Source organism: Bos javanicus, chromosome 14 (assembly GCF_032452875.1).
Source record: "Bos javanicus breed banteng chromosome 14, ARS-OSU_banteng_1.0, whole genome shotgun sequence".
In the NCBI taxonomy this organism is placed as follows: Eukaryota; Metazoa; Chordata; class Mammalia; order Artiodactyla; family Bovidae; genus Bos; species Bos javanicus.
The window spans coordinates 15,330,994-15,358,437 of NC_083881.1; the positions used below are offsets into that span (position 1 = coordinate 15,330,994).

Sequence of the window (27,444 nt, forward strand, 5' to 3'; positions counted from 1 at the left end):
ATGAGTTTGTCATTACAATGATTACTGGCAAAGGTGGGGATTAATGTATAGGAGCAATTGTCACATAGACTATAATCCTCTCTTTCTCATCATCAGTAAGGAAACTTCTACAGCAACAAGGAGAAGACCATCTGGTAGATTAAACTTGAATGGCTTAGAACAATGAAAGCAAACTTTTCTCTCAGGTACTATAACAGAGATTTACACCTGCATATTTCTGGTAGGCTGTAAAGCAACCGGGGAGCGAGCTCCCTGCTACATCTCTGAATATAAGCATCAACATGACCTTCCCCATCCCACTGTAGGGCTAAAATACCTAAGCCCCTACTTTGAGTAGGAAAAAATGAATACAGGAAGTAGTCTTCTCTTTAATTAAAAAGAAACTATGAAACATCACTTGTTAATAAGAATGCTTTATTTATTCAGGTGCTGAATCCTTTGTGCTGGCAAGAAAAACAGAAAATACAGAGAATATTTACTTTTGGGGGAGCTAAACAAAGAACCTATTTGCTGACTCATTAAAGTGAGGCAAAGGTATTAAATAGGATTACATCTGACTACATTAAATTCTCCATTGTTAAGTGACAAATCTCTCTTCGGTTTTCTAAATTTTCAACTCAAAGAGATTCTTGCCAAATTACTAATGAAGCCCATCTAAATCCATCTAAAATGTGAACATATATGCCTCTACAGGTATCAAGGTTTGTGAAGCAGGTTTTGTATAATTGTGGGCAGTCGTAAAACACAGTGTGGGACAGTAATAGGACACAAGTTACACAGTTGTTAATCTTCAGATGCAAATTAACTAAAACTGAACTTGCTGTTTTGTTCTTTCTTGATTTAAACTTAGTCCTTTGTTTCATGAACAACAACAAAATTCAATAAGCCAAATCAAATAAAAGTGCTTTCAACAGTCTGCAGACTTAAAACACATTAATCTTGTGCTTTTATAATACCTTATTCCTTGGGGTTCCTGAGGTTGATCATAAAGAATCCACAAGCAGGAAAGTTTGGGACTGTACTGTTGCTTCTGAAAATGTATGGAGGATATTTTTCAATTTGTTTCAATTAATAATAACTAATTACCATTTATTTAGACCCATATTTTAAGCACTGTGCTAGCTGCTTTGCAAACATTCATTTAACACTTACCAAAACCGTGCAATGTAGACATTATCTCTTTTTTACAGATGAGGAACCAGGTTCAGAGTGGTTACTTGCCACACATAATGGGCTCCACGATTGTGAACCACCCCAACAGCTACTTCTTTGCAATTGATCATTAATCAGACTCTCATCAAACATCAAACTCTCAGTTGTCTGCGATAAAGAATACTGTATGTATACCTATGGCTGATTCATTTTGAGGTTTGACAGACAATAACAAAATTCTGTAAACCAATTATCCTTCAATTAAAAAACAAATAAATTAAAAAAGAAAAAGAATACTGTAAACACTTATCCTCAGATACCACAGTTTAAGACAACTGGGGTAACACTGCCTAACATATAAAGGTAACAGGATGCTTGAGTCAGAGGTCACACTAAAGCCAAAGATGCTCAAAATGTTTTCCCCCTTTCTAAAAGCAGAAAATCACCCCCAAAGACTTCTTGAATACCATTAACTATCAGCTTTGATTCATTTTTAAATCCCAAACAATATAAAAAGACACAGTTGCCTTGCCAGTACCAGGTGCATCACAGTCACGGAAGAAAATCCCCATGGACTTCTGCTACCCACCAGCCACAGAGAGCCCTCTGCCCCAGCTGTAACTGGCCCCTTCTGGCTCCACATTCCTAATATACACTTCTACTTATTCTTCAAAAAATATATTTTTGACTCACAAAAAAACAAGAGATGAAATCCTGGGCAAGTCCTGACCTTCCTATACACATCTACCTTTTTACAGTGGCAGGAAAAAATGGAGGTGGGGACAGAGGAAATATCTTAATCCTTTACAACACACCATTCCCACTGAACAAATGAACAGGGAGAATAGTGTCTTGGTTACCAGATCCACACACCATGTACGTCAAGAGGCAAAAGCAAACTGCCGAGACTGGAACTTAGGAATCTGGGGCCCCAGCGGCAAACTGTCCCTGGACACTGGCTCAGACTCAATGAGTTAATTAATAGAAAAAGAACCCAGTGACTTTGATCTGATGAAGAATTATATAATAGGAAAACTGAGGGAAAAGGACCACTTGACAGAAAAATTCAAAACAGAATTATGAATCCTACCTCTTAATCTGACTTTGGCCAAGACAATGGGATCATATCTCTAGATAACTGAGATGGTTGAATCTAAAACATACAATCATCAAAACAGTGAACCGTTAGACCTAGTGCCTTCAAAACTCTATCTACTCCTAGACTATACTGTAATTCCTCTTGGAGAACAGAATCCCCAGAGCACATTTCCTACAAGAACCATCAAGAATGATGATCTTGAAAGAATTTTTTGTGATATTTAAAACAGTAGCCCCCAGTGGCTACTGAGCATTCAGCAAGGGGTTTACATGACTAAAGAACTCAATTTTAAATTTCATCTTAATCAATTTAAACTTAACTATCCACATATGGCTAGTGGCTGTTGCACCGAACAATGCAGTTCTAAAAGCTAATTTTCAGCAAATAACATATTTGAAAAAAAATTAGTCTTCTCTTCCTTAAGACTCAACAAAACAGCCAGGAGATCACATTATCTGTTCAAAAAAAATCTCTCTCTGGGCAAACCCGTAGGACAGCAATGATCTGTCACCACCCAGTCAGGCAACAGGAAATAAGATTCAATGACAATCTCATCTTTAGTCTCTCAGGATTTCTCTCCATGTTTTCCTTTGAAACTATTACTGTCTTACCTTAAATAAAAAATATTCTTCTTTCTCTCCATCACTGGCAGTATCTCTCACTGGGCAAATCTGGTGACCTGGTAATTGGGGTCTTCCCAACCTTTAAGCTGGGAAGTTGACTTTTCCCACATGTTTTGGCAAACAAACCAAACAAATTTTACAACAGTGTGATCTGAGAACATCTTAATTGTAATTTTTGATAAAAAGAAACAGACTTTAGGACTCAGGAGGGAGATGAACTTGGGACTGAAAATGAAGGGATGAGTGCTATTTCCCCAGAATAGTTTTTCCAAGTCCATTCATGAGGAAAATCTTCCACTTCAGGAGACTCAAAAGATTTTCCTACATGAATTTTCCGATGCTGACTGAGATAGGCACTTCGGCTGAAGCATTTCTCACAGTCAGTACATTTGTAAGGTTTTTCTCCCATGTGGGTCCTCCGGTGCCTGATAAGGTTAAAGCTCTGACTGAAGCACTCACCACAGTCAGGACATTTATAAGGTTTCTCTCCTGTGTGTGTCCTTTGGTGAATCACCAGGGTGGAACTCTGACTAAAAGTTTTCCAACACTCAGAACATCTGTAAGGTTTTTCTCCTGTATGCGTTCTCTGATGTCTTATGAGATGAGAGCTGAGGCCAAAACTCTTTCCACATTCACAACATTTATATGGCTTCTCTCCTGGCTGGATTCTGCATTCTTCTATCAGGCTATAGTTCTGACTCAAACTTTCTTCATACTCAGAACTTTGATAGGTTTTGTCATCTGTGTGCATTTTCTGATGTGTAACCAGGTTCGAACTTCGACTGAAATTCTTCCCACATTCTATACACTGATAGGGTTTTTCTCCTGTATGTATTCTCTGATGCTTGATTAGAGTAGAATTACAACCAAAGCCTTTTCCACATTCAGGACATTTATAGGGTTTCTCACCAGTGTGTGTCCGCTGGTGACGAATCAAACTAGAGCTCTGACTAAAACTCTTCCCACAGTCGGGGCACTTATAAGGTTTTTCTCCAGTGTGGGTCCTCTGATGTTCTACAAGCACATAACTATGGCTGAAGCATTTCCCACAAACCGGACATTCATATGGTTTTTCACCTGTATGCGATCGGTGATGCTGAATAAGGTGAGAGCTGCTGCTGAAACTCTTCGCACACTCGGGACATTTATAGGGTTTCTCTCCCGTGTGAGTTCTTTCATGGATAATAAGATGGGAAGTGTTGCTGAAGCTTTTCCCACATTCACCACATTGGTAGGGCTTCTCGCCTGTGTGTGTTCTCAGGTGCTGAATCAAGTGAGAGCTGTTACTGAAGCACTTTCCACACTCAGAACATCTGTAAGGTTTTTCTCCTGAGTGGGTCCTCTGGTGAATTCGAAGATGAGAACTATTACTGAAGCTTTTCCAACATTCAGAACATTTGTAGGGTTTGTCCCCAAAGGATGGGTTCTGCTGGCCAGCAGGCCCGGTATGGTCTCCTGGGCTCCATCCCCAGTGATTGGGTTGTTCCTCCTCTTTTTCTGTACAATTTCTCTGACTCCCCAAGTTGCTATCATTCTCATAGGAATCATCACGTTCAGTTTTACCTCCTTGGGACCCTGTCAACAGTATTTCTTTTGTGTCTTCATCCTTACAATTTTCTGGGCCATCACTTCTAGACCATTTTGAGGCTCTCTCTTTATCTGCCTTGGAGTTACTGAACTGAACAGTTTTCAAATTATTCTTACTTTCATCTCCTGCAGGAATAAACAAATACCCTGAAATTCTGAATTACAGGGGAAGACAGGGAATAACAAACTCAAACCTTGTAAAATGTTTTAGATTTTTAAAGTGTTTCCAGAAGAATATTAAACAATTATTAGTTGGGGGGAGAAAAAAGTGTTTACAGCTAGTTTTACTTCTTTTATTCAATGTGTTCATCAGAAGCAGGTGAATTTTTCGTATTTATAACAACAGTAATGAAGTGTCTGGTCAGTTCTCACCAATTGCCATGGTGGATATCAAAATATTAATAAAAATAAGTTCACTGAATTTTATTCTAGAAGACTTTAAAGAGAGAAAGTGAATAGAACACTATCTGAGGTAAAAATTAGACAAAAAAATTAGTTAAAATCTGAGCAAACAAAGAAATAGCAATGATACCCACTACTTATTCAGAATGGTAGTTTTGCATATAGTGTATCAGTATCTTAAAAAATATGCCAGACAGATATTATCATTCACTTTTCTTAAAGATGAGAAAACTGAGGCTAAAAGAGTTTTCATAGCTTGTGACAGACCAGGGAAATCAAAGTCTGTCTCATTCTAATGCCCTGATTTTTCTATACATTCTACAGCATGTCTTAAAACAAATTCCTAAAGGATTCAGATCTTCTTGATGTCTCACCTGTAATAGTGTTTTTCAAACTCTCCTTCTTTGTGAGGCCATTAGAATCTAAGACCAATAGTTTTTGCTCTTGTTCCATCACAATGATCAGTCAGATTAGGGATCAGAAATCCTGTAGAAGGAAACAAGTTATGTTTAAAGGCATTTGTTAACATTTCTCCTTCCTTCCTTCCAACCATTGCAACACAACGGCTGTTAAGCACTTAATATTCTGCAGACCATACTGAACATAAGAAACATGGGCTTTTGAAAATCCTTTCAGATAATCTAACCTCAGATTCAAGTTATTTAGGATTAAGCATTAATCCAATTTACCTTTCCCAGGGAAATAATTTAAAAATTAAACCTTTGCAATAAAGTCTGAGGATCAAGGTTTAAAAATAGAATAAATATTAATACTGTCCACTTGGAACTCAGAAACACTTGTGGTTGAAAAACTGAAGTAGTTTTTTGGAAAAGGCATCAATAGTAAGACTTTACGAATTGATATGCAGGTATAAAAAACAGCTAAAGAGAAACTGTTTCATTTACAAAGAATAAGTGGATCCTTGACAGAAGGATGAAACCTTTGAAGTTAATTTTAAACAAAAGTTAGGATTTACTTGACTAGTAACAATAAATTAAGACAAAGTAGAGCTAAAATAATTACAGCCAATAATCTCTAAATATAAAAGGGAGGCTAACAAGGGACCTCTTCCTTATCTCTTACTATCATAATCACAAAATCCCTTTCAGCCTAAGCTTTATCTTCTGGACCCAATTACAACCCCTGACCTACTTGAGGGACTGGAAGGCAATTATATATGGACTCGGCATCCATTTCAGGATTATTAAAAAATAGCACAATTCAAGAAAAATGAGAGTTTAAAAGAAGGCACACACATAGAAAATAAAAGACTTATACTTTTCAATCTGTTACTGCCTATTATGTCATGCAGTGAACCAGATACCTTACACATAACGTTTCTCATGTAATTCTTTCAAGAGCTCCCTGAAGTGTATAAAAATATTGCTGTTGTTGTTCCTAAGTCATGTCCAACTCTTTTGCAACCCCATGGACTGTAGCCCATCAGTCTCCTCTGCCCATGGAATTTCCCAAGCAAGAATACTGGAGTGGGTTGCCATTTCCTTCTATAGGGGATCTTCCCAACCCAGCGATAGAACCCGCATCTCCTCCATTAGCAAGTGGATTCTTTACCACTGAGCCCTCAGGAAAGCCTTGTATAAACAGGTACCAGCATGTTATAGGTGAACAAAAGAGACATTAAGAAACTTTCCCAAGGTCACACAACCAGAACATGGTAGAGCAGGATTCAGTCCCAAATTCGTTGGACACTGAATTTAATACTCTTGTCTATTATAGTAAACAACTAGAGAAGAAAGCAGAAACTGGGCATAATTCCAACCAGCAAATGATCAGGCCTTTTATTTTGTAATATATTGACTTCCATCACCAGCACCTCCCCTAATGCCTGCACCACAAACCTTCGAGGGATCTTAGTTCTCCAAACAGGGATTGAACCCCAGGCCCTGCAATGAGAGTGCCAAGCCCTAATCACTGGCCTGCCAGGGAATTCCTATATTGACTGCATTTTTAGAAAACCAATTTATATCCCTAGACCTTATATCAAAAGAAGCTGGTATTCTCTAAGCACCTTCTATATATATATGAAACTTGTCTAAATTACAAGTATGTCCAATGTTTGTGTAGGGAAAAAAAGCATACACCTGAACGAAAAAAAAAGTTGTTCAAATGGAATAGTATGTTTTACCATCGGAGTTACATACTTCTATCGCAGTCCTCACAAAAGAAGCATTAGTCTACCTAAGATACCCGTGCTACCATTTTCCCTGCTAAGAAACTTATTAATTTTGGTAACAGAGGAGCCCTCAGGAACACTGGCTCAGCAAAACGGTAGCAAACTTAAGGCCACAGTTGGTATTAAAAGGCTGTCCCTAAGATGTCACGCCGCAGAGAAAGGCTGTTTTTACTGCCTAGAGCAAAAAGGTGATTAGGCACGGGGCAGTGCTTCGGCTTGACTCCCAAAGAAAATGCAATTTCTGAAGCTTAGCTTTAAAAAGCGTCGGCTGGGAGCACAGGTCGGGTACACTGCGGGTGAGTCCCAGGGGAACAGATCGTCTCCAGTCGACACGGTCCTTTCAGGGACGTCTCAGGGGAGGGAGGCGCGGTGGCCCGAGCTGCTGGAGATGCTGGGCCTTCGCCCTTCACAGCAGCGGCAGTCCTTTGCAGGATGAACATTGCAGCCTGGGCGACGCAGCTTCCGCTCCTCCTGCCCGAAACCCTCGGCTCCGTCCCTCTCCCCGAGAAGGAACTCACTGTTCTGGGGGCTACATACAAGGCGCCCCGCACAACCAGCAGGCCCGGAATTAGGAGCCCACTCTACTTCTGACCCCACCAACCTAAGGTCCTAACCTCTCAAACCCGGAAGTCAGAAACAGGAAGTTCCCTCTTCTCCCACAGTGGGCTTGATGGAGCCTCTCTAGAAAACAGTGGTGGCTGGCTCTCGTTGATCTTAACCCTTAGGGTCCCGGACAAGAAGGAGTGTGCCGGTGGTATTCCTCTTCTTTGTGGACACGTTTGCCGACTCTGATTCTCATCCCTCACATTTATCAGGTACCTTATAACAGGGGACCAGATGGAGCTGATACTTTTCCTTGCCATCGGGGCATCATCAGATTCTCATCATCACTGGAATTAAAATGAAGCGAGTATTTGTTAAGCGCCGACTCTGTTTCCCACCGCTGTGAACTGGGAGGTATATATTTAAGCCATCTGTGAAACAGGGCGCGAAGGCATCCATCCACATATAAAACAACTAGTTTACGTTGTTGTTTTATATGTTTTATAGAGGCAACGTTATGAATAATATTTGGTGAAACAGACTCTCCTCTTTCATTACAGAGAAACTAGAAATCAATCCCTTCATCTCCCCGCATCAATCTAAGTCTGCACTGCAACCATCTCTTCCTTCCCTCCAATTACAACAGCGGATTGGTCCTTCGCATTTTAAAGGAGCCCTCCAGTACCGGTCACTTTTCTTCCTACCTTCATGGGATCCTTACACTATCAACTAAACTCCTGACTCTCCCACCACCATCCCCAAATAGTCCTTCAGTTTTTCTTTCTTATTTTTTAACGCCTGACGTTTCCATTTTATCATTTCCAACTCGTCTTTTAACTCATTTCTCCTGTAGTGAAAAACAATAAATCACTAAGATCATCAATGACCTCTGCGTTCTTAGCACATTAGTATTTTTTGGTTCCCAAGTCCCCTTTCAGGAGTTTTGACACTGCTTTCTTCTAGAAACACTCTTTTGAGGGGGCACTGCACTCTCCTCACTGTCCTCCAACAACTCTAGTAAGTCCTGTCTTTCACAAGCCTGTGTGTGTGCGTGTGCTCAGTCATGTCTGACTCTGCAACCCCATGGATGGTAGCCCGCCAGGCTCCTCTCTCCATGGGATTTCCCAGGCAAGAATATTGAAGTGGGTTGCCATTTCCTTCTCCAGGGTACCTTCCCAACCCAGGAACTGAACCCATGTCTCCCAAGTCTCTTTCATTGGTAGGTGGATTCTTCACCACTGAGCCACCTGGGAAGCCCCTCACTTCCAGGACCCAGGGACAAAGACCAGACAAATTCTTGTTATACAACAGGAACCAATCCAGTCCTTCTTCCCTGCACCCTTCCAATCGCCTCAGACGGTGAAAAGAGCCCCACCACTGCTGATTCTCTGCCACTATCACCATCACCACCACCACAACCACCAGAGGAAGAAACTCCTCTCTGCTCTTTTCCACAGCCCAGGAATACTCATGTGACTGAGAGATAAACTTGGTACTTGCTATGGTGTGAATTGTGCCCCTCCCTACCAACTCATATGTTGAAACCCTAAACACCCAATGTGATGGTATTAGGAGGTGGGGCCTTTGGGAAGTAATTGGGTCTAGATGAGGTCATAAGAATGGGACCCTCATGATGGGATTAATGCCTTTATAAGAAAAGACACCAAAGATTGATATTCCCCTCTCCCCTCATCACACATCCTCTCTCTCCATTCCATGTGAGGGCACATATTGGCACCCTGATCTCAGACTTTCAACTTTCAGAACCATAAAGAAGTAAATTTCTGTTGTTTAAGCCACCCAGGATATATGGTATTTTGCTGATCTGATAATATGAGCAGAGCAGCTCATATGTACATTGTCAGGTTTTATCCTTTGCAGGGTTATTTAAAACAGAAGGTGGTTTATAAGATGGAATCCCTGATTGGCAGATGGGGCAAGGCCATGTCATGAGAAGCAGCATGATGTCCTAATCAGCAAGTTCTTTGCCTCACATACAAGATTTGTGACTCTTAACTAAGAGATCAAACCTCAGCCACAGTGACTTGGGTATGATGGGCATCTTCCCAGGTCTGAGGATTACTTATTTTTAGTGGTGGGCTTTCCAGTGCTTTGAGCAGATCTTTGGCTCTTTTTTTCCCCCCATCATCTCTCCTCCCTCTTCTCCCTCCATTATTTGGCCTGAGAATATGTGCCAAGAATTTCTACTGAAATAATCCCTGCTCCAAATGCCCATGACTCAGCACCTCCAAGATGGATTCTAATGGAATACAGACTCAGTTTAAGGAATATGTATGAGCTGGCACAGAGCGCCAAAGATATCGGAAACCAAAAACCATAAATTTCCAAGGCAGAGGACCATTTTATTGAAACAGATGTCAAAGAAAATGCAACATCTTTTTTCAAAATGGGTGGGAGGGATGGGTGTTTGGGTTGGGAAGGAAAAGAAATGTCTGTATGGATTTTATTCTGGTACAGCAAGTAAAAGGGATCAACAGCTCAGAGTCTAGATTGTCCCTTTCTCATACTAGCCTGGAATGCTCTTTCCTTAGTCAGGTTAAATGCTCAGAATTCTAAACTGTGTCAGCAGGTGGCTCCAGAGGCAGCTGTTTGGTGAGACTGCCACAAAATTAAAATAATGCTGCAGAGTAACGCATCCCAGTATAATCTTAAAACAAACGTGATATTTGTAGCAATGAGACTTAACAAAAGTAAAATCTGAATGTAATAAAGGGTTATAAGCATGGATATTCTCTAACAGGAACCATATGGAATTAAATACAAGACAGAGAAAGAATTTTGCTGGGTGCCAAACACCAGTCTCCATAATATTAAGGGTCCCTTCTCCTTTTTGGCCAGATTTTCTCTACAGTTAGTTGTCCCCAATGTTCCCATTCTGGCTCCTACCCCACTGCAAGCCAGTCACCCTCCAGCAGACAGAGGATCAATTTGGAGCAGGCCTCAATCTGGCTGTAGATGAGAATGCCAGTTCTTAGGGCCAGTTCTGTTTTAGAGCCACAGAGCTGAATGATGTAGAAAGTTACAAAACCGGTGTCAAGATTTTCAGGAACCCAGAAGGACATCATCTGGAAATCTGAGGTGTGAGTACACATTATGAAGCCTGGACTATGGCAAAGGGCACCTGATGCATTTCTAAATACACCAAATGCTAGAAGGCACAGTGGTTACCAGTCAGAACTATGAAAACAGGGGAATTTCTTCAGGACATTTTTCCACTTGCTCTCTTGGATACCAGTCTCCTATCTCCAACTGTGCACCTGCCCTCTTAACTTCAGACCAATCTACCAATCGTCAGCACCCCTCCTAGATATTGGGGCTTCCTTGGTGGCTCAGATGGTAAAGAATCCGTCTGCCAATGCAGGAGACACGGGTTTCGTCCCTGAGTCAAGACGATCCCCTGGAGAAGGAAATGGCAACCCACTCTAGCATTCTTGCCTGGAAACAGTAGGCTACTGTCCATGGGCAAAGAGTTAGACACGACTTATCAAATGAACCACCACCACCTACAAGATGTTACCTCCTCCAGCCTCTTCATTTTATCCTTTGTCTCTCAGCCCATCCCTAGAGGTGTTGATATACTCACGGGTCAGGATGAGTAGCATCTGTAGAATCACAGACCCAGAGTTGGCAGGAGGAAGGAAGGTGGAGAATAATATTTGTGCGAGGCTTTCTGTGGCCCAGACACTGGCTATCCGTTCTCTCACCTCATCCTCACAGCCATCCTGCATGATGAAGGGGCCAGTTGTCCAGCTCTTTGCATATTGAGGAAACTGACACAAAGAGCTTAAGATAAAAGGAAGCAGAGGGAATGGAGGCCCTCAACAAAACCTGTCCCGCCCAATGGCAGCCCTATAGATCTCTTTCGAAGTCATGAACCCATGCCTTCTCCTGGATATTCTTCTGCAGTGAATGCCACCCCCAGGCAGAAAGTTGCTCCCAGCACCAACTTAGACTATTCATTTCCCTTAGCTCGTAACCAACCCAAAGTCACTAAATTCTGCTGATCCTGCCCCTGAACAGCTCTCAAATGTGTCCACACCTCAGCTCTCCCACCATCACTTCCCTAGGCCAGGGCATCATCATTTCTTATTCTTGGTATTTCTATTTCCTAGCTGGCTCAAGAGGTGTGTGTATGGAAGGTGAAGGGGGGAGGTTGAGGAAGAGTTGAGGAGCTGTAGAAATATCCCATTTTAGTTGATTTTTACAATATTAAATCAAATAATAACATATGTGGAATACTCATATTACCATACTTGGCACTATAACTACTCAGTCTGTGAGTGCGTGTGGGTGTGTATTCAGTCACTCAGGACTCTGCAACTCCAGGAACTACAGGTTCCTCTGTCCATGGAATTCTCCAGGCTAGAATTCTGGAGTGGGTTTCCATTTCCTACTCCAATACATGGTATTAATATGTAAATCACATGCAAAAGACTTCCTGGTTACCATGTTTAATATCTTAACTGCAGCTCAGCTGAAGGGTCATGCTTTTTTTTCTCCTTCTATCTAGAAATCACTTTTTAATCCCCCTGAGACTTCTTCCCTCTACATTCCTCATTAAATCCTATTCATTTTAGATCTTAGAACAGATGCTATTGACTTTTATGATATTCATTTGTCAAAAAAAGTCTATTCAATCTAAGGAGGACTATATAGATAGTCTTAAGTCTCTCTGCCTGTGCTTCACAGTGTATTAATTTAGGATAAGCTAAGCTAAGCTAAGCTAAGTCACTTCAGTTGTGTCCGACTCTGTGCGACCCCATAGACAGCAGCCCACCAGGTGCCCCCGTCCCTGGGATTCTCCAGGCAGGAACACTGGAGTGGGTTGCCATTTCCTTCTCCAATGCATGAAAGTGAAAAGTGAAAGTGAAATCGCTCAGTCGTGTCCGACTCTTAGCGACCCCATGGACTGCAGCCTACCAGGCTCCCCTGCCCATGAGATTTTCAGGCAAGAGTACTGGAGTGGGGTGCCATTGCAAACTCTGAAAGAGAGGTGATATCACCAGCTTTGCCTCATGAAAGAAGTACTGCACTGGATTTCTCTTGGAGTTGGTTCAGAAAGTACTTTTTGGGGTTTCCCTTGTGGTCCAGTGGTTAGGACTCAGTGTTTTCATCGTCAAGGGCCTGGGTTCAATCCCTGCTTGGGGAACTAAGATGCCAGAAGCCATGCAGCAAGGCCAAAAAATAAAAAGCACTTTTTGCAAAGAATCATCTCGCACAACATCAGATGATAGCCAAAACTGGTAGGTAAACAGGCATTCATAATCAAGTAAAGTAGCTATGAAAATACTCAATATTTTAGACCATCCTCTTAGGATCCATTTGTGAATAGATCCGAATATCTTTGGTTATCTTTGATTGGCAGTACCGGTAGTCAGTTAGGCAAGTGCTATGAACTGAATTGTCTCCCCTCGAAGTTTGTATATTGAAATCTTAACCCCTCAGTGTGACTATATTTGAATACAGAGCTTTTAAGTAGCTAATTTGGGTTAAATGAGTTCATAAAGGTGGGGTCCTGACTCAATAGGACTGATGTCCTTATAAGAAGGGACAAACACCAGGGTCCTTACAAGAAGGGACAAACACCAGGGATGTGAGCATACAAAGAAAAGGCCATGGGAGGACCCAGCAAGAAGACGACCATCTGTAAGCTAAGGAGAGGGGCCTCAGGATAAATCAAACTGTCGACACCTTGGTGTTGTACTTCTAGATTCTAGAACGCTGAGAATTACATTTCTGATGTTTAAGCCATCCAGCCTGAGAGATTTTGTTATGGAGGCCCTAGCGAGGAAGACAGCAAGGAACAGGAATGCTAAATTCCCTATCAAGTGCAGGATGGCTTGGTATTACCTAGACAGCATATTAAAAAGCAGAGACATTACTTTGCCGACAAAGGTCCATCTAGTCAAAGCTATGGTTTTTCTAATAGTCATGTAATGATGTGAGAGTTGGACTATAAAGAAAGCTAAGCACCGAAGAATTGATGTTTTTGAACTGTGGTGCTGGAGAAGACTCTTGAGAGTCCCTTGGACTGCAAGGACATCCAACCAGTCCATCCTAAAGGAAATCAGTCCTGAATACTCATTGACAAGATGGATGCTGAAGCTGAAACTCCAATACTTTGGTCACCTGATGGGAAGAACTGACTCATTGGAAAAGACCCTGATGCTGGGAAAGATTGAAGGCGGGAGGAGAAGGGGATGACAGAGGATAAGATGGTTGGATGGCATCACCGACTTAATGGGCATGAGTTTGAGTAAGCTCCGGGAGTTGGTGATGGACAGGGAAGCCTGGCATGCTTCAGCCCATGGGGTTGCAAAGAGTTGGATATGACTGAGCAACTCAACTGACACTAAAATACTGTCCTGTCTCAAATGCAAATAACACTGAGAAACACCAATCTGGTCCCATCTGTTCATCTTACAGGTGACTCCATTACACTTGTGTCTGAGGCAAAGCACCTTGTTTTGTTTGCATTGATCTGTCAGGTGTTGGCACAGTGTCTGGCACTCAGTATGAGCTTAGTAATCATGAGGGTGTGAGATCTTTCAAAGTATTCATGTGCTTATTGCATTTTACCTTTCTTTATTGCAGTTCACCTGAGCCATTCTTCTGCTTGAGGGTGATATACAACTTATTATTGAGAGACTAAAAAGATAGACTGGGATAATATTTAGCTTTTGACATTCAAAAATAAGATTTTGCTGCAAGACAACAATTGTGTTCCTTGCTAAGCGCCTGTCTTGAGAGAGGGTTTTTAAAAGTCCTTTAGTGTATCAAGGGCCTGGTCTGGGACTCAGGCAAAGGAGTTCTACCTCAGAAGTTCCAGAAAGAATATGAAGCCCTTTGGCTGAAGGCCAAGAACTTTAGTTTGAAAAGAGTCACACTAGAAGCAGGGAGCTATTACCCACTCTGTCCTTTCCTGGCCCGACCTCCCATCTAAAAATTGCAGTCCAGTCACTTATGATCATTCTATTCTATGCTTGTTTCTTTGCTTATCATTTTTCTCTATGATTAGAATGTCAACTGCAAGAGGCAACTGCAAGTTGTCTATTTAACTACTGCTGTATTCCCAGCATCAGAAACATACCTGGAACCTCAATAAATATTTACTGAACAGAATGAATGTGTCTTCTTTTCTCTTCATTTCCCTTTCACATCTAAAGAAGGAGAAGAAGAAATAATTTGAGAGGATATTTTTTAAAGCTTTTGAATTCATTCACTGAATTGCTCTGCTTGCTGAGAAAATCCTAAGAACTTCATAAAACCATACTGAAAGATCTAAAGAAGAAGCATCTCTTAACAGCTCTTTGTTCTTCTCTTCATTCTGCTTCCTTGTGTTCCTTTGCAGTTTATACTGTGACAAATGACATCTCTAATGGCACTGGGCCACTAATTGTTGAGAAAGTACAGATTTTTTTTAAAAAGCTGATGTTCTGGGTGCCTGCCTGTTTCTGGCAAGCAAACCTGGGGATATTTTCCATGAATGGTGAAAGGTTTCCTTTCTCAGTAGTGGAACCTCATGGGTCCTAAATCCTAGTGGAGCTGCCCAGAGAAGCATGTCATGTCCCTGAAGGACATCACACCTCCTTGTTCATCATCTCTGTGGGGAGCATGTATGGGTAAAAAAATGAAGATAGGATTCTGAACTAGAAAGCAATTTTTTCAGGAAATCCTGTGTTCAGATCACCAACTTTGGGCAATGAATGTTGGGACTTTTCGTTGCCACAAAAGAATAAATGTTTTAGGAAACATCAAGCCAAATGATCAAGAATGTGGATTCAGACAAAGGATGTGGACCATCAGATTCTTTATTAGTAGCCAGAAAAATCAACTTCAGGAAGCAACATAAATAAAGTAACCATATGATTTATCACCCAAACCCGCACGCTTCAGATAGTGAAAGCAGCTCTATGAAGGATTACTCTGAGACAATAACTGGAAACCAGGACTGTCTCGGGAATACTTGGGTGAATGGTGGCCTTAATCATAGGGAGAGGCAGACCCCTCTTCCTGTGCAGAGTACCCTGGACTTTTCCCTGCTCATCTTTTTTCTTTGGCAGGAGACATAAATCTTCATCTCTTTTTTTGAACACAAGTGTCTTTTCAGTTCTGAACAACACAGTTCAGAAAAAAACAGACCTGGTTGGGTCAAGTAATGAAGAACCAGTTCTTTCTTGTTTTGTGCCACTATGTCTAATCAGTTTGGACCCCAAAGCTCGAGAAAGGTAATCAGTACTTGGAAGATGCAATGGAGAAGGAAGAAAAAAAAAAAAAAAGATAATATGGCTTCTGCAGGACAGAGAGTTCAAGAGGCTGATGAAAAAAGAGAGGACAACACGGACAATGTATAGTCTGAGAGCTGGGCAGCGAACAGCTTGGGTATTATCAGTGTCCATGTCCTTCACCTGGGAAAGGCAGGTTTTTGTCATGTGGAGAAGACCATGGGGCTTCCTAGAGTAAGCACAGATTGCCCCATCTGGCTGGCTAGATCATTTGTTTCCTGGTCACCGTCAGTATCTCAGTGGTCACTGCAATATCTGTTATGGCAAGAACTTGCTTCCGGATATAGTTACTTATACAAAAGTGTATGACAAGGACTTCGCTGGTGGTCCAGTGGCTAAGACTCTGCACTCGCAATGCAAGGGGCCTGAGTTTGATCCCTGGTCAGGGAACAAACTAGATCCCACATGCCACAACTAAGAGCTTATGTGCTGCAACTAAAGACTCTGCCTGTTACAACTAAGACCCGGTGCAGCCAAATAAATATTTTTTAGAGTACATGATAATAGTGATTAGTAATTACATTTCTAATACCAACACATAACCTTTGCTGAATGCTTTTATAATTTTTACATTTTTTACTACTATTTTAAGTTCATACATGTAAAAGTGCTTAAAACAATGTCTGCTGCTGCTGCTGCGTCGCTTCAGTCGTGTCCAACTCTGTGTGACCCCATAGACGGCAGCCAACCAGGCTTCCCCTCCCTGGGATTCTCCAGGCAAGAACACTGGAGTGGGTTGCCATTTCCTTCTCCAATGCATGAAAGTGAAAAGTGAAAGTGAAGTCACTCAGTCGTGTCCGGCTCTAGCGACCCCATGAACTGCAGCCTACCAGGCTCCTCCGTCCATGGGATTTTCTAGGCAAAAGTACTGGAGTGGGGTGCCATTGCCTTCTCCGAAAACAATGTCTAGCATGTAATAAATACTACTTAAGTATTTTCTTTTATCATTGTCATTACTATTTCATTTGATTCTCACTAACACCCTGCAGAATAGGTTGGCCAGATATGACAGAGAAGAAAATTAAGCATGGCTTGGCTAAGTTTATTTTCCACTGTTACCCAGCCTATCAGTTTCAGCAGCACAACCCTGGTCAGAATTCTTTGGGTTCAGCTAAGAACAGAGGAGCCCGGTAGGCTGCAGTCCATGAGGTTGCTCAGAGTCGGACAGGACTGAGCGACTTCACTTTCACTTTTCACCTTCGTGCATTGGAGAAGGAAATGGCAACCCACTCCAGTATTCTTGCCTGGAGAATCCCAGGGATGGCGGAGCCTGGTGGGCTGCCGTCTATGGGGTCGCACAGAGTCGGACACGACTGAAGTGACTTAGCAGCAGTAGCAGCAGCAAGAACAGTATCTTCCGTCCTCTGAGCCCATAATTTTAGCATACGAGTACAGAGTCTGAAATCATATCCCATACAGTTAACAGAAGCTGGTGCCTTAATAGAAGTCCTTGCGTGTGTCTTACAGAATAGCAGATAATGGAACAGCATGTTAAAACCCCTCTGCTTGTAACCTGTCTTTACTTAGTCAAGCCTGCTTTAGATGTTTTTCCTTTCTTAACTGCACTCCCTCCAAGCTTCATGTAGCCCAGGTAGTGTATCACCAGACTTCTTAACCACCCTTATAGACAATGCCTCTTGACAAATGGTTCACTATAATAATGGGCAGGAGAAGGCTTAAGTTGTTTTCCAGGAAACTGGAATCACCTTCTGCCCCAGCTCAAGCCAGCTAAGATTCGTTGGGACCACCAACCCCACAGCTGGGCCTGTGTAGTCGTCCAGTGAGTGAACTTTTGACGTCAAAAGGCTTAAAACTCCACCCTCAGATCATGCTAGGTGTCTCTATTTTTGAACACGCATCCCAGAAAGAAAGCTGTAACCAGGTATGTCTACACAGAACACCAATCACCTCTCCTTTCCCTTCTTCCAACCCACTCTCCCTATGTCAAAGACCAGCCTGCTTCTTTAGCCCACAAAAATCTCAAGCTCCTCACCTTTCAGGAGGTGGATTTGTGACTTGTTCTCCTGTCTCCTTGCTTGGCTGCCTTGTGAATAAACTCTTTTTCATCTAGAAACCTCAGGGTTTGGCTTGCTGTGAGGTGGGCAAAGGAGCCTGGTTCGGTAACAACTTCCTCCTGTTTCCCAAAGTAACATACTCTGGGGACGCTTAGCTATTTGGAACCTTGAAGCAAGCTTGCTTCAAAAGCTCAGGGGCATCCTGAGGCCACAGTGTGACGGATCTTGTTGTGGGCTTCTCTGGAAAGGTCCAGTTTGGACCTGGAGGTGAAACTTTGCCAGTGTCTTAGGGTTTTCCAGAGGAACAGAACCAACAGAGTGTGTGTGTGTGTGTGTGTGTGTGTGTGTATGCATGTTGTTGTTGTTTAGTCGCTAAGTCGTGTCTGACTCTTGCGACCCCATGGACTGCAGCCCACCAGCTCCTCTGTCCGTGGGATTTCCCAAGCAAGAATACTGGAATGGGTTGCCATTTCCTTCTCCAGGGCATCTTCCCAACCCAGGAATCAAACCTGCGTCTCCTGCACTGGCAAGTGGATTCTTTACCACTGAGACACCAGGGAAGACCATATATATACATACATATATATATATATACACACACGCATTCCTTTTATTATAATAACTATATATGTATGTATGTATGTATCTACCTACCTATCTATCTCCTGTTGGTCCTGAAGGCTGACAAGTCCCAAGATCTGCAAACAGATTCAGCAAACTGGAGACCCGGAAGAGCCGATGGTTTAGTTTCAGTCTCAGTCTAAAGTCCTGGAACACAGGAACAGCGAAGTTTGGGTCCAAGTTTCAGTTTGGGTCCAAGATGGGAAAAAGCACCACTGTTCTAGTGCAAGGCTGTCAGGTAGAAGAATCCTCTCTTTTTCTTCTCTTTTTTTTTGTGCTGTGTCTTCATTGTGATGTGTGAGATTCTCTTATTGCGCAGCACAGGCTCTAGAGCGCACAGGCTTCAGTAGCTGTGACACATGGGCTCTCTGGTTGCGGTGTGTGGGCTTAGTTGTCCAGCAGCATGTGGGATCTTAGTTCCCCGATCAGGGACTGAACCCACGGTCCCCTGCATTGGAAGCTGGATTCTAAACCACTGGACCACCAAGGAAGTCCCAGAAGAGACAACTCCTACTCAGGTGAGGGTCAGCCCTGTTGTTCTCTTCAGGCCTTCAACTGATTGGATGAGGCCCACACATATTACAGAGAAAAATCTGCTTCACTCAGTCTATTGATTTAAATGTTAAACTTATCCAAATCACCCTAACAGAAACCCCCAGAATAAAGTTTGGCTAAATATCTAGACACCCGGTAGTGCAATCAAGTCACATGTAAAACTAACCATCACAGTTGGTATCATAGACAAAGAGAGTCATTTGGGAATCTCTAAGCAGAAATCAGTGCTCCTGAAACACACATTCAGGGAGACCTATAGCTAGCCAAGGCGTTTTTGTGGAGGGCTAGAGCTCAGGGGATATGTAAGGGAAATGAGGGCCACACATCAGCCCACCAAGGGGAACCAGCACTGCCACAGAGTACTGCTGATGTTCCTGAGCTGAAAGTTCTTCTTAAATCTGTTTAAAAGTTTCATCTTAAAAATGGGCTATATTTACTGCTAAAATAATTAGAAAATCTGAGAAAAGAAATTGCAATCAGAATTCTATCAATAATCATAGCAAATACTAAACCTTCGTTTCTTCCATTTTTTATTCGCTTATTTATAGTGTTTTTTTTTTAACATATAGGTTTTTATATATTGTTGTTGTTGAGTCACTGAGTTGTGTCTCACTCTTTTGTGACCCCATGGACTGTGTAGCCCGCCACTCTCCTCTGTCCATGGGATTTCCCAGGCAAGAATATTGGAGCAGGTTGCCATTTTCTTCACCAGGGGATCTTCCCAAACCAGGGATTGAACCCATGTCTCCTGCACTGGCAGGTGGATTCTTCACCACTGAGCCGCAAGGGAAGCCCAGGGTTTTATATAGTTGTAGACAAAACTGTATAGGGAAAGTTGTGTTCTGTGTTGAGAATGTATTACACTTGACTACAGGCAGATTTGTTCCCTGGGAGACATGTGGCATGTGTGTCTCTGTTGGTTTTCAAAACAAGGCAGGAGGGCGTGCTTCAGGCCCACTGGTACAGGCCGGGGATGCTGCTAAACACGCTGCAATGCACAGGACAAAACCACGTCCCCGCCCCCAAGCGCTCTCCAATACAAATGTTGAGAAACTCTCTTATACTTTATCAGATCAGATCAGTCGCTCAGTCGGGTCCGACTCTTTGCGACCCCATGAATAGCAGCACGCCAGGCCTCCCTGTCCATCACCAACCCCCGGAGTTCACCGAGACTCACGTCCATCAAGTCTACTGTAATACAGTGTTCAATATTACTACATTGTCTCTGAACTAATTTAGCCTATGTGTTAGGTTTTTGGCACATTGTGGGTACTGAATGAAACATTAATGAATGAGTAATATTCCATTGAGTTAATATGAAGAAATTTCCATAACTATCCCCCTATTATTGGACATTAAGGTTAAGAAATTTTGCTACTAAAAACTTATACTGCAATGAATATTATGCAAATATCTTAAGTTGAAATACATTTTTTAGATTAATTCTCAGTTGTGAAATCAAAGGTTCATTTGTACAAGAGGAGACTGGTAATGTTTTGTGATCAATAGTACATGCTTTAGGTTCCTGAAAGCAGAAACTTGCCTTATTTAATGTTTTATGGTCCATAAAACTTAATGCAGTGCCTTGCATACACAATATCTCAGTAAGTGTTCATTTAATATTAATTTTTATCATGTTAAGGAAGCATTCCTCAAGATACAGTTTACTAAGAAATTTTTTTTTAATTAGGAGATCATATTTTCTTCTTTGATCTATAAAACATTAACATTAACCAATTCCAGTGCTATGTTACCCTTGTATTCTTGAAATTAATCCTATTGGGTCCTAAGTATTAGTCCGTTTACATACTGATTGAGTTGAGCTGTTGGTATTTCATCTCAGTTTTACTCCAAGAGAGACTGGTTTATAATCTTATTTTTGTGCTATCTTTTCTTAGACATGTACAAAGGGAGAGGGATGGTGGCAAAATGTCCACACAGAATGGGGAAGTTACAGAAGGAAGCAGATGAGAAAATCACATGGAGAGACAAATGTACTGTGGAGAAAAGAATAAATCATATCTTAAATGCATGCCTCACTTTTTGGTGTCTTTAAGCTCCTTTAAAAGGGTCTTTTAAAGAGAGCATACAGCTATATTAAAAAAAAAAAAAAGCATTATGCCAAACTACCATAAATCTCTCTAAGTAAATAAATGGATGAATAAACAGTCTTTCATCCTGGAAGAATTTATTCAATGTACTCCCATGCATCAATTATTCAATAAATGAGAGGCACCTAATGTACCCACCATTGTGTTAGATGCTATGGCTATCATGGGGAGTAAGTCATTCTGTCTAGCGGATGCCGCCGCATCTTGGGACGTTCACTAGGTAATGCTACTCTTAACCTAAAGTGCTAGGGGGGAATAAGTGGTTTCTTTAATTACAAAATTAACATATGCTTAATGCAAAAGAGAGAGAGAGAAACATCAAGAAATTTACATACATCATGGTTCCATCACCATTCAAAAGTAACTACTGTTCTTGTTATATAAAAATGTGTAACAGGCTTCCTTGGTGGCTCAGTGGTGAAGGATCTCCCTGACAATGCATGGGACAGGGGTTCAATTCCTGGTCTGGGACGATCCCACATGCCACAGGACAACTAAGCCTCAGCGCCACAACTACTGAGACCTGCGAGCCTAGAGCCTGCGCTCCGCAGGAGAAACACTGCAATGAGAAGCCCGCGTATGCAACCTCCTCCTCGTCACGACCAGAGAAGGCCTGCAACAGCAGCAAAAACCCAGCACAGCAAAGAATAAATAAACCTTTTAAAAAAATCTATAACAAATCTACAACGCAGTGGCTAAAACAATTTATCATTATTTCTCGAGTTCTGGGCCTGAAGGGCTCAGTGCGGCAGTTCTTGGTGTGCCTCAGATACTGGTGGTCAGACGACATCTTTTCCTTCCTGATCCTTCCATGTGACTAGCCTGGGTTTCCTCACAGCATGGTGGTTTCAGGGTCCTCGCACTTCTTACACAGCAGATGGCTTCTCTATGAGCAAGCACTCTGAGAGATACAAGCAGAGGCGGCAAGGCTCCTTGGGACCTAGCCTCAGAACTCACACAGCCTGACTTCAGTAGAATTCTGTTAATCAGTGCAGTCATAAGTCAGGCCACGTGAGGGGGCAGTGGAACAGACTGCAACTCTGGCTCGTGTGTAGAGGGGAGAAGGAAACCATTGTGCTCAGCCGTGTTGGAGACAAGCCACCGTAATCACCTCTCCTTGTCAGGATGACTTTAGTAATTTTCTACATAACCAAAATATAGGTGTTTAAATCAGGACATTAACATTTGATGATGGCAGCTATCTAATTCTCAGAACTCTACTCAAGTCATGCCAGTGATGCCAACAAAAGAACCCAGTTCAGAATCACGTGCTACATTTAGCTGAGACCCATAGATGAGGAGGGGTTCCAAAGAGAAGCACTGGCCAGCGCAAAGCTCCTGCCATGGACAGACTTGGAGGTGTTCAAAGCACAGCTAGAGGATCAGACTGGGCTGGAGCACAGGATGAAGAGGACAGTAGAAAAGATGAGGGTGGAGAGATGGAGTCCAGCCCAAATCATGAAAGGCCAGGAGGCACTGGTAAAGGAGCACAGAGCTTGCTCTAAGCACAGGGAATCCAGGGGAGAGTTTCCAGCAGGAGGAGTAAGAGATATGAATGTTGAAATCCCAGGGTTGGAGTCAGGCCAGGAGAGACTATAGGTGAGCCCCAGCTTCAGAGCTGAGTCCTATTCCAATGGGGCTTCCAGTCCACATTTGCGAGGGAGCCAGGAGCGAATGACAAGGAGTCACGTCCATTAGGAATCTGTGGGATTTTTAAGGTCCCTATGCTTGCTGTTTTTGCAACCTCCATAAAATCCTAAGACTCATGGATTTCTCTTTGGAGAATGAGGCAATAAGGTGGAGCTGGAGATAAGATATGTTGAGGAATGGAGTAGCAGGCAGCTAGCCAAGGGGAGGAAAAGCAGCTAAGGTCCCAGAGTCTGCAGTCAAAAAAAAAAAAAAAAAGGAAACACCAGAACCAGCAGGTTTGGGCTTGAGAAACAGAAAGGCAAGGAGACCAAAAGGGAACTTTTATATCTAATTACACCCACTCAGTTTTATAGGCAGCCCTTTTGTCAGAGCACCTTAGCCAAGCTCTTCCAATAGTATCTGATCACACTGTCAAATTAACACTTCTACATCACTTACTCACATTTGACTCACTCTTTGCTTGATTTTGGCAGCAGGATCTGACAGGGACAGCGGGTTTTATTGGTGACAGGGAACCAACTTGAGGTACTTAAAATGCAGTGCTGAAAACCGGAGTGGAGAATGATTTTATCCTAATAGGCTGTGGAGATTTCTGAATGCAGAGGGACCAACTGAAAAGTGGGTCGAGCAAGCCAGGCCCCAGTCGCTGATGACTTGGGTCAGTTGGTATAAAAAGGAAACCAAGCTGAATGCAAGGGAAAGAGCAAGGTTCGAGTCTTCTTAATTTTCCTACTGGTTTTTCTGCCTGGATTGTGAATATTACTCCCTGTCCTCTGAAGGCACATTTTGTTTTCATCTCCAAGTTCATGAATGCTATGCTCAGCATGTGAAACTTACTCAGCGGAGGTTATGAAATAATTCTTCAGGAAAGAAATAGACCAGAGAATTAAGTGGGTGAACAAAAATAGGTCATGGCATGACGATGGAAGGGCTGCTAGCCAAAGCTCTGGCGCCCGAGGGCAGCCATCTGCTGGGGCACCAGGCAGTGCCCACCTCCACCGTCCAGGCTCACTCCCACTTCTGGCCACGAGCCTGTCCTAGAACGGTGGTGCAGAAAACAGCCACTGCCTCTCATCGCCTTGGGAAAGCAGGATCTTTCTGTTGTTTAGCCACCTGACAGGGTGGAATTCCACCTCAGCATTCAAATCCTGGCTTGCTAGTTCTATGACACTGTGACACTGAATCTTTTTTTTTTTTTTTTGAGTCTCAGCTTTCTTCTCTGTAAAACAGAAGGTGATAATTCTTACCTAGGATTTTGAGAGTAGGTACTCAATTGACAATGTATTTTGCACACAGAAAAATAGTGATAGCATGTGACACCCGCTTTGCCACTCTGCAACCATCTGGGCAAGCTATTTAAAACACCGTGTGCCTCCGTTTCCCCACTAGCCATGTAGGGGAATGATCAAATAAAAGCTATCTCACACAGTGTTAGGAGATTTAAAGGGATTAACATGGGGAAAGTGCTGAGAATGGTCTGGCATGTATGTATCAGGTTTCTTCCTCCTGCACCCACTTTAACATCCATGTTGGCGACTTCCCCATGTTTCTAAGAATGAAACCAACTGAAAATGTGCAGGTAGAAACAAGTCATGGAATTCCCATCCTGACAATTGCCTCTTGGATTTGTATTTCTGTTTCTTAGAAGAACATTGTCGTCATCAGAACTTCCAATGAAGTTCCTGAACATTTAAGTTGAATAAGCTTTATAAGAACAGTCTTGTGGGAATTTCCCTGGTGTTCCAGTGGTTAAGACTTCGTCTTCCAACGCAGGGGATGCAGGTTCGATCCCCAGTCAGGAAACTGAGATCTCACAGGGCAACTAAGCCCACATACCTCAACTAAAGAGAGAAGCCTGTGCACCGCAATGAAAGATCCCATGTGCTGCAACTAAGACTCAACGCTGTGTGCGCTGTGCTTAGTTGCTCAGTCGTGTCTGACTCTTTATGACTCCATGGACTGTAGCCCGCCAGGCTCCTCTGCCCATAGGATTCTCCAGGCAAGAATATTTGAGTGGGCTGCCATTTTCTCCCTCAGCGAATCTTTCCAGGGATCGAACCCACATCTCTTACTTACTTACATCTCTCCTGCATTGGCAGGCAGGTTCTTTACCACTAGAGCCACCTGGGAAGCCCAAGAACCAATGCAGCTAAAAATAAATATAAATATATAGATATACTTTAAAAAAAAAAAATAGACTTGTTTTAGGCCAGTGGTCATTACCTTCTATGCTTTCCTACTTTTCACCAGCCCATCCCCCCTGCCACTTGCTAACATGTGGCATGATTCCTCATGGCTTCCAGGGAGGGTGGTGGTCACTGGTGAGGCTTGAGCCTCTCCCTCATTCAGCTGCTAGAATGTCCGCCTGCAGTAGATGTAACAGGTGAGAGGGATCCGGAGAGACACCAGATCCAGTAGTGGACAACCTCTGAGGGGCTTTGCATGAACAGCTTCCTCATACAACTCTGTGGAACCATCAAAGAAAAAAGGCAAAGTCTGAGGAACTTAATGCCAACTTTAGGTCAAGGTGTCAACCATGAGGAACACCTGGTCACTGTGCATTAGGGTGCATCGTCTTGTACACAATCTGTCAACAAGATTCCTCAGAGCAAAGGGGTGGATGAATGCACAGGTGTTGGCCGTGACCTGGAACAATGCTCCAGAGGAGAAAAACATGCTGCAAATTGATCTTTTGCGGATGGGAAGGAAAAGAACTGGATGAATTGTTGCTTCTCCTTCCCCTGGGAACGGCAGAGTTGTCTGGGTTGTAATTTAGGAGGCAGGTGTCAGGGAAGAAAAGTTCCTTATGACTCTAAAGGACTTTGATAGGACTCTAAAGAACTACAATACAGCAGGTGACAGCTGACATATCCTGACAGCTTCAGGTCAGGTTTTTCATAGCAGATTCTGGAGAAATGCATTGGTCTATTGTCAGAACTAGAGGAGGAGCAAGAAGAGAAGTCTCCTAAAAAATTCTTTCAGCTTGCATATTCAGGCTCCCAGACTATGGTGCAGCCACATTTCTGAGCTCAGAGTCACGGCAATCAGGCTGAATGGCTACAAATGTGACAGTGGGTTTGGAGAAGAAAGAAAGGGTTCAAGAAATGGATCTCTCTACACTAGTCTGCTCATCTTGGTTGAACTCAGGACAACCCTGAAGGGTCATTCTAGTTCCAGAATTCCAAATGGCATCAATGCCATGTGAATAGTGTAATTAAGGTTTAATCAAGGCCTTTCTGATTCTATCAAGACTATTCTCTGAACTACTGTGCTCTACTGTTAGCATGGAGTCATGCAGAAAACAGCAGGGAGTGAAAGAAACAGGAACCATCACTGTCTACTTGGCCAGTACCTGGGCCAAGAGCTGCTTCCTGAACCTGCCTGTCCCCCACTCACAGTGGCATGGTGGGTGGGAGGTCACGGTAGATAGCTACTTTGTCATGTTTCCTATTGAGTTTTACTGCTTAGTCAACAGAAGCTGCTAACTCATGGAGTCACAGACAGCACGATCTAGAGATGAAGTTTTAGGAAATGCAGATTTGGATGGTAAGAGCTAGAATATTACGATTCAAGGTAATCAGCTATGTCCTACATGATTATTTTGGATAGCAGTGGAATTGATGAAATCAGAGCTGACATCGGTATCCATGGGAGTTTTATTAGTGCGTGGTTCTGGCCTGAGGAACCTGTGCTCCATTTTGAACTCTTAGGATCATACTAAGATCCTACTGGTCATCCATCCCTCCTTCCACCCATTCATCTGTCATCAAAGATTCATTTATCACCTATCATACATCAGGCACTCTGCTGGACCCTGAGACTGAAAGATGGTTAACGAATAGCATCTGCTGGAGGAGCCTAGTGTCCCTTGGAGGTGACAATTATTTGCAATACAATGGCATCAATGCTTGAACCTGTCGGCTTAGAGTAAATTATGCTGCAATAACAAATGGTGTCCAAAATCCCAGTAGTTGACAACCATGAAGGTTTATCACATTACTTGGTCTCTACAGGTTCCCTGAAACTCTGCTCCACATCTTCATTAGGGAACCAAGTTAGTAGGACTAGCCTGTTTCTGGAAGATGCTGATCTCATGACACGGGGGGAAAAAGAGAGAGTGGAAATAAGAGAGTAGCTAGCTCTTCAAAGCTTCTTCTGGTCCCAGGCACATGTCACTTCTGCTCACATTTCATTGGCCAAAGCAAGTCACATGACCAGGCATGACATCACCAAGGCAACCTTGGTCAGTTATCCGTTAACAGCTGGCAGTTAACAGTTGGGAGGGAAAAAACGCACTCCTCCATGGTGTTATACCAGAGTTAAGCGCCAGGCACAGACAGAAGGAAGAAAGGCATCAACAGTTTTTGGAGCTCCTCTTAGTTCTCTTTATTGATTGATACATTTTAATGGAAACCATGGGCGTTTTCCCCCTTCTATCCAGCGTTTAAAGTCAATCTTGGCTAAGAACGAATATAGTGGAGAGGGGGTACTGGAATCAGTGTTACTCAGTGTTTCTATTTTCCCAAGTGGGAAAACAACTTTCATGACCACCCTGTATGGTACACAGATGTTGCTTTCACTTGGGC

At 42.7% G+C, this 27,444-nt stretch overlaps 1 protein-coding gene across 15 annotated transcripts; it reads right to left on the bottom strand.

Annotated features, from left to right (window-relative positions):
• Positions 1–397: 397 nt before the first annotated feature.
• On the bottom strand, positions 398–27,032 carry ZNF572 (zinc finger protein 572). 15 transcript variants are annotated; one of them, XR_009740789.1, is made up of 5 exons: positions 6,966–7,853; positions 5,238–5,349; positions 2,863–4,587; positions 2,243–2,305; positions 398–1,030 (listed from the first exon to the last, which is right to left on the bottom strand). XR_009740789.1 is itself a non-coding variant. In XM_061438623.1 (5 exons), the coding sequence occupies exons 4-5, from the start codon at positions 5,314–5,316 to the stop codon at positions 3,077–3,079; spliced, it is 1,590 nt and encodes a 529-aa protein (XP_061294607.1). In that variant the 5' UTR covers positions 5,317–5,349; positions 7,877–7,947; positions 14,712–14,781; positions 18,576–23,258; the 3' UTR covers positions 398–3,076. The 15 variants fall into 15 exon arrangements, 9 of the variants coding, with proteins under 9 accessions (XP_061294607.1, XP_061294606.1, XP_061294604.1 ...); XR_009740790.1 differs by having other exon boundaries at positions 398–443; positions 957–1,030; positions 2,243–4,587; XM_061438623.1 differs by lacking the exon at positions 6,966–7,853 and adding exons at positions 7,877–7,947; positions 14,712–14,781; positions 18,576–23,258 and having other exon boundaries at positions 398–4,587.
• Between the last annotated feature and the right edge of the window lie 412 nt (positions 27,033–27,444).

What these genes read in the sequence shown, in the direction of transcription:
- ZNF572 (XM_061438627.1), bottom strand. Translation starts at nt 5,316, where the DNA reads ATGGAACAAGAGCAAAAACTATTGGTCTTAGATTCTAATGGCCTCACA. An exon ending in TTTGAAAAACACTATTACAG is followed by an intron (nt 4,588 to 5,237) that starts GTGAGACATCAA and finishes TTATTCCTGCAG; the next exon opens with GAGATGAAAGTAAGAATAAT.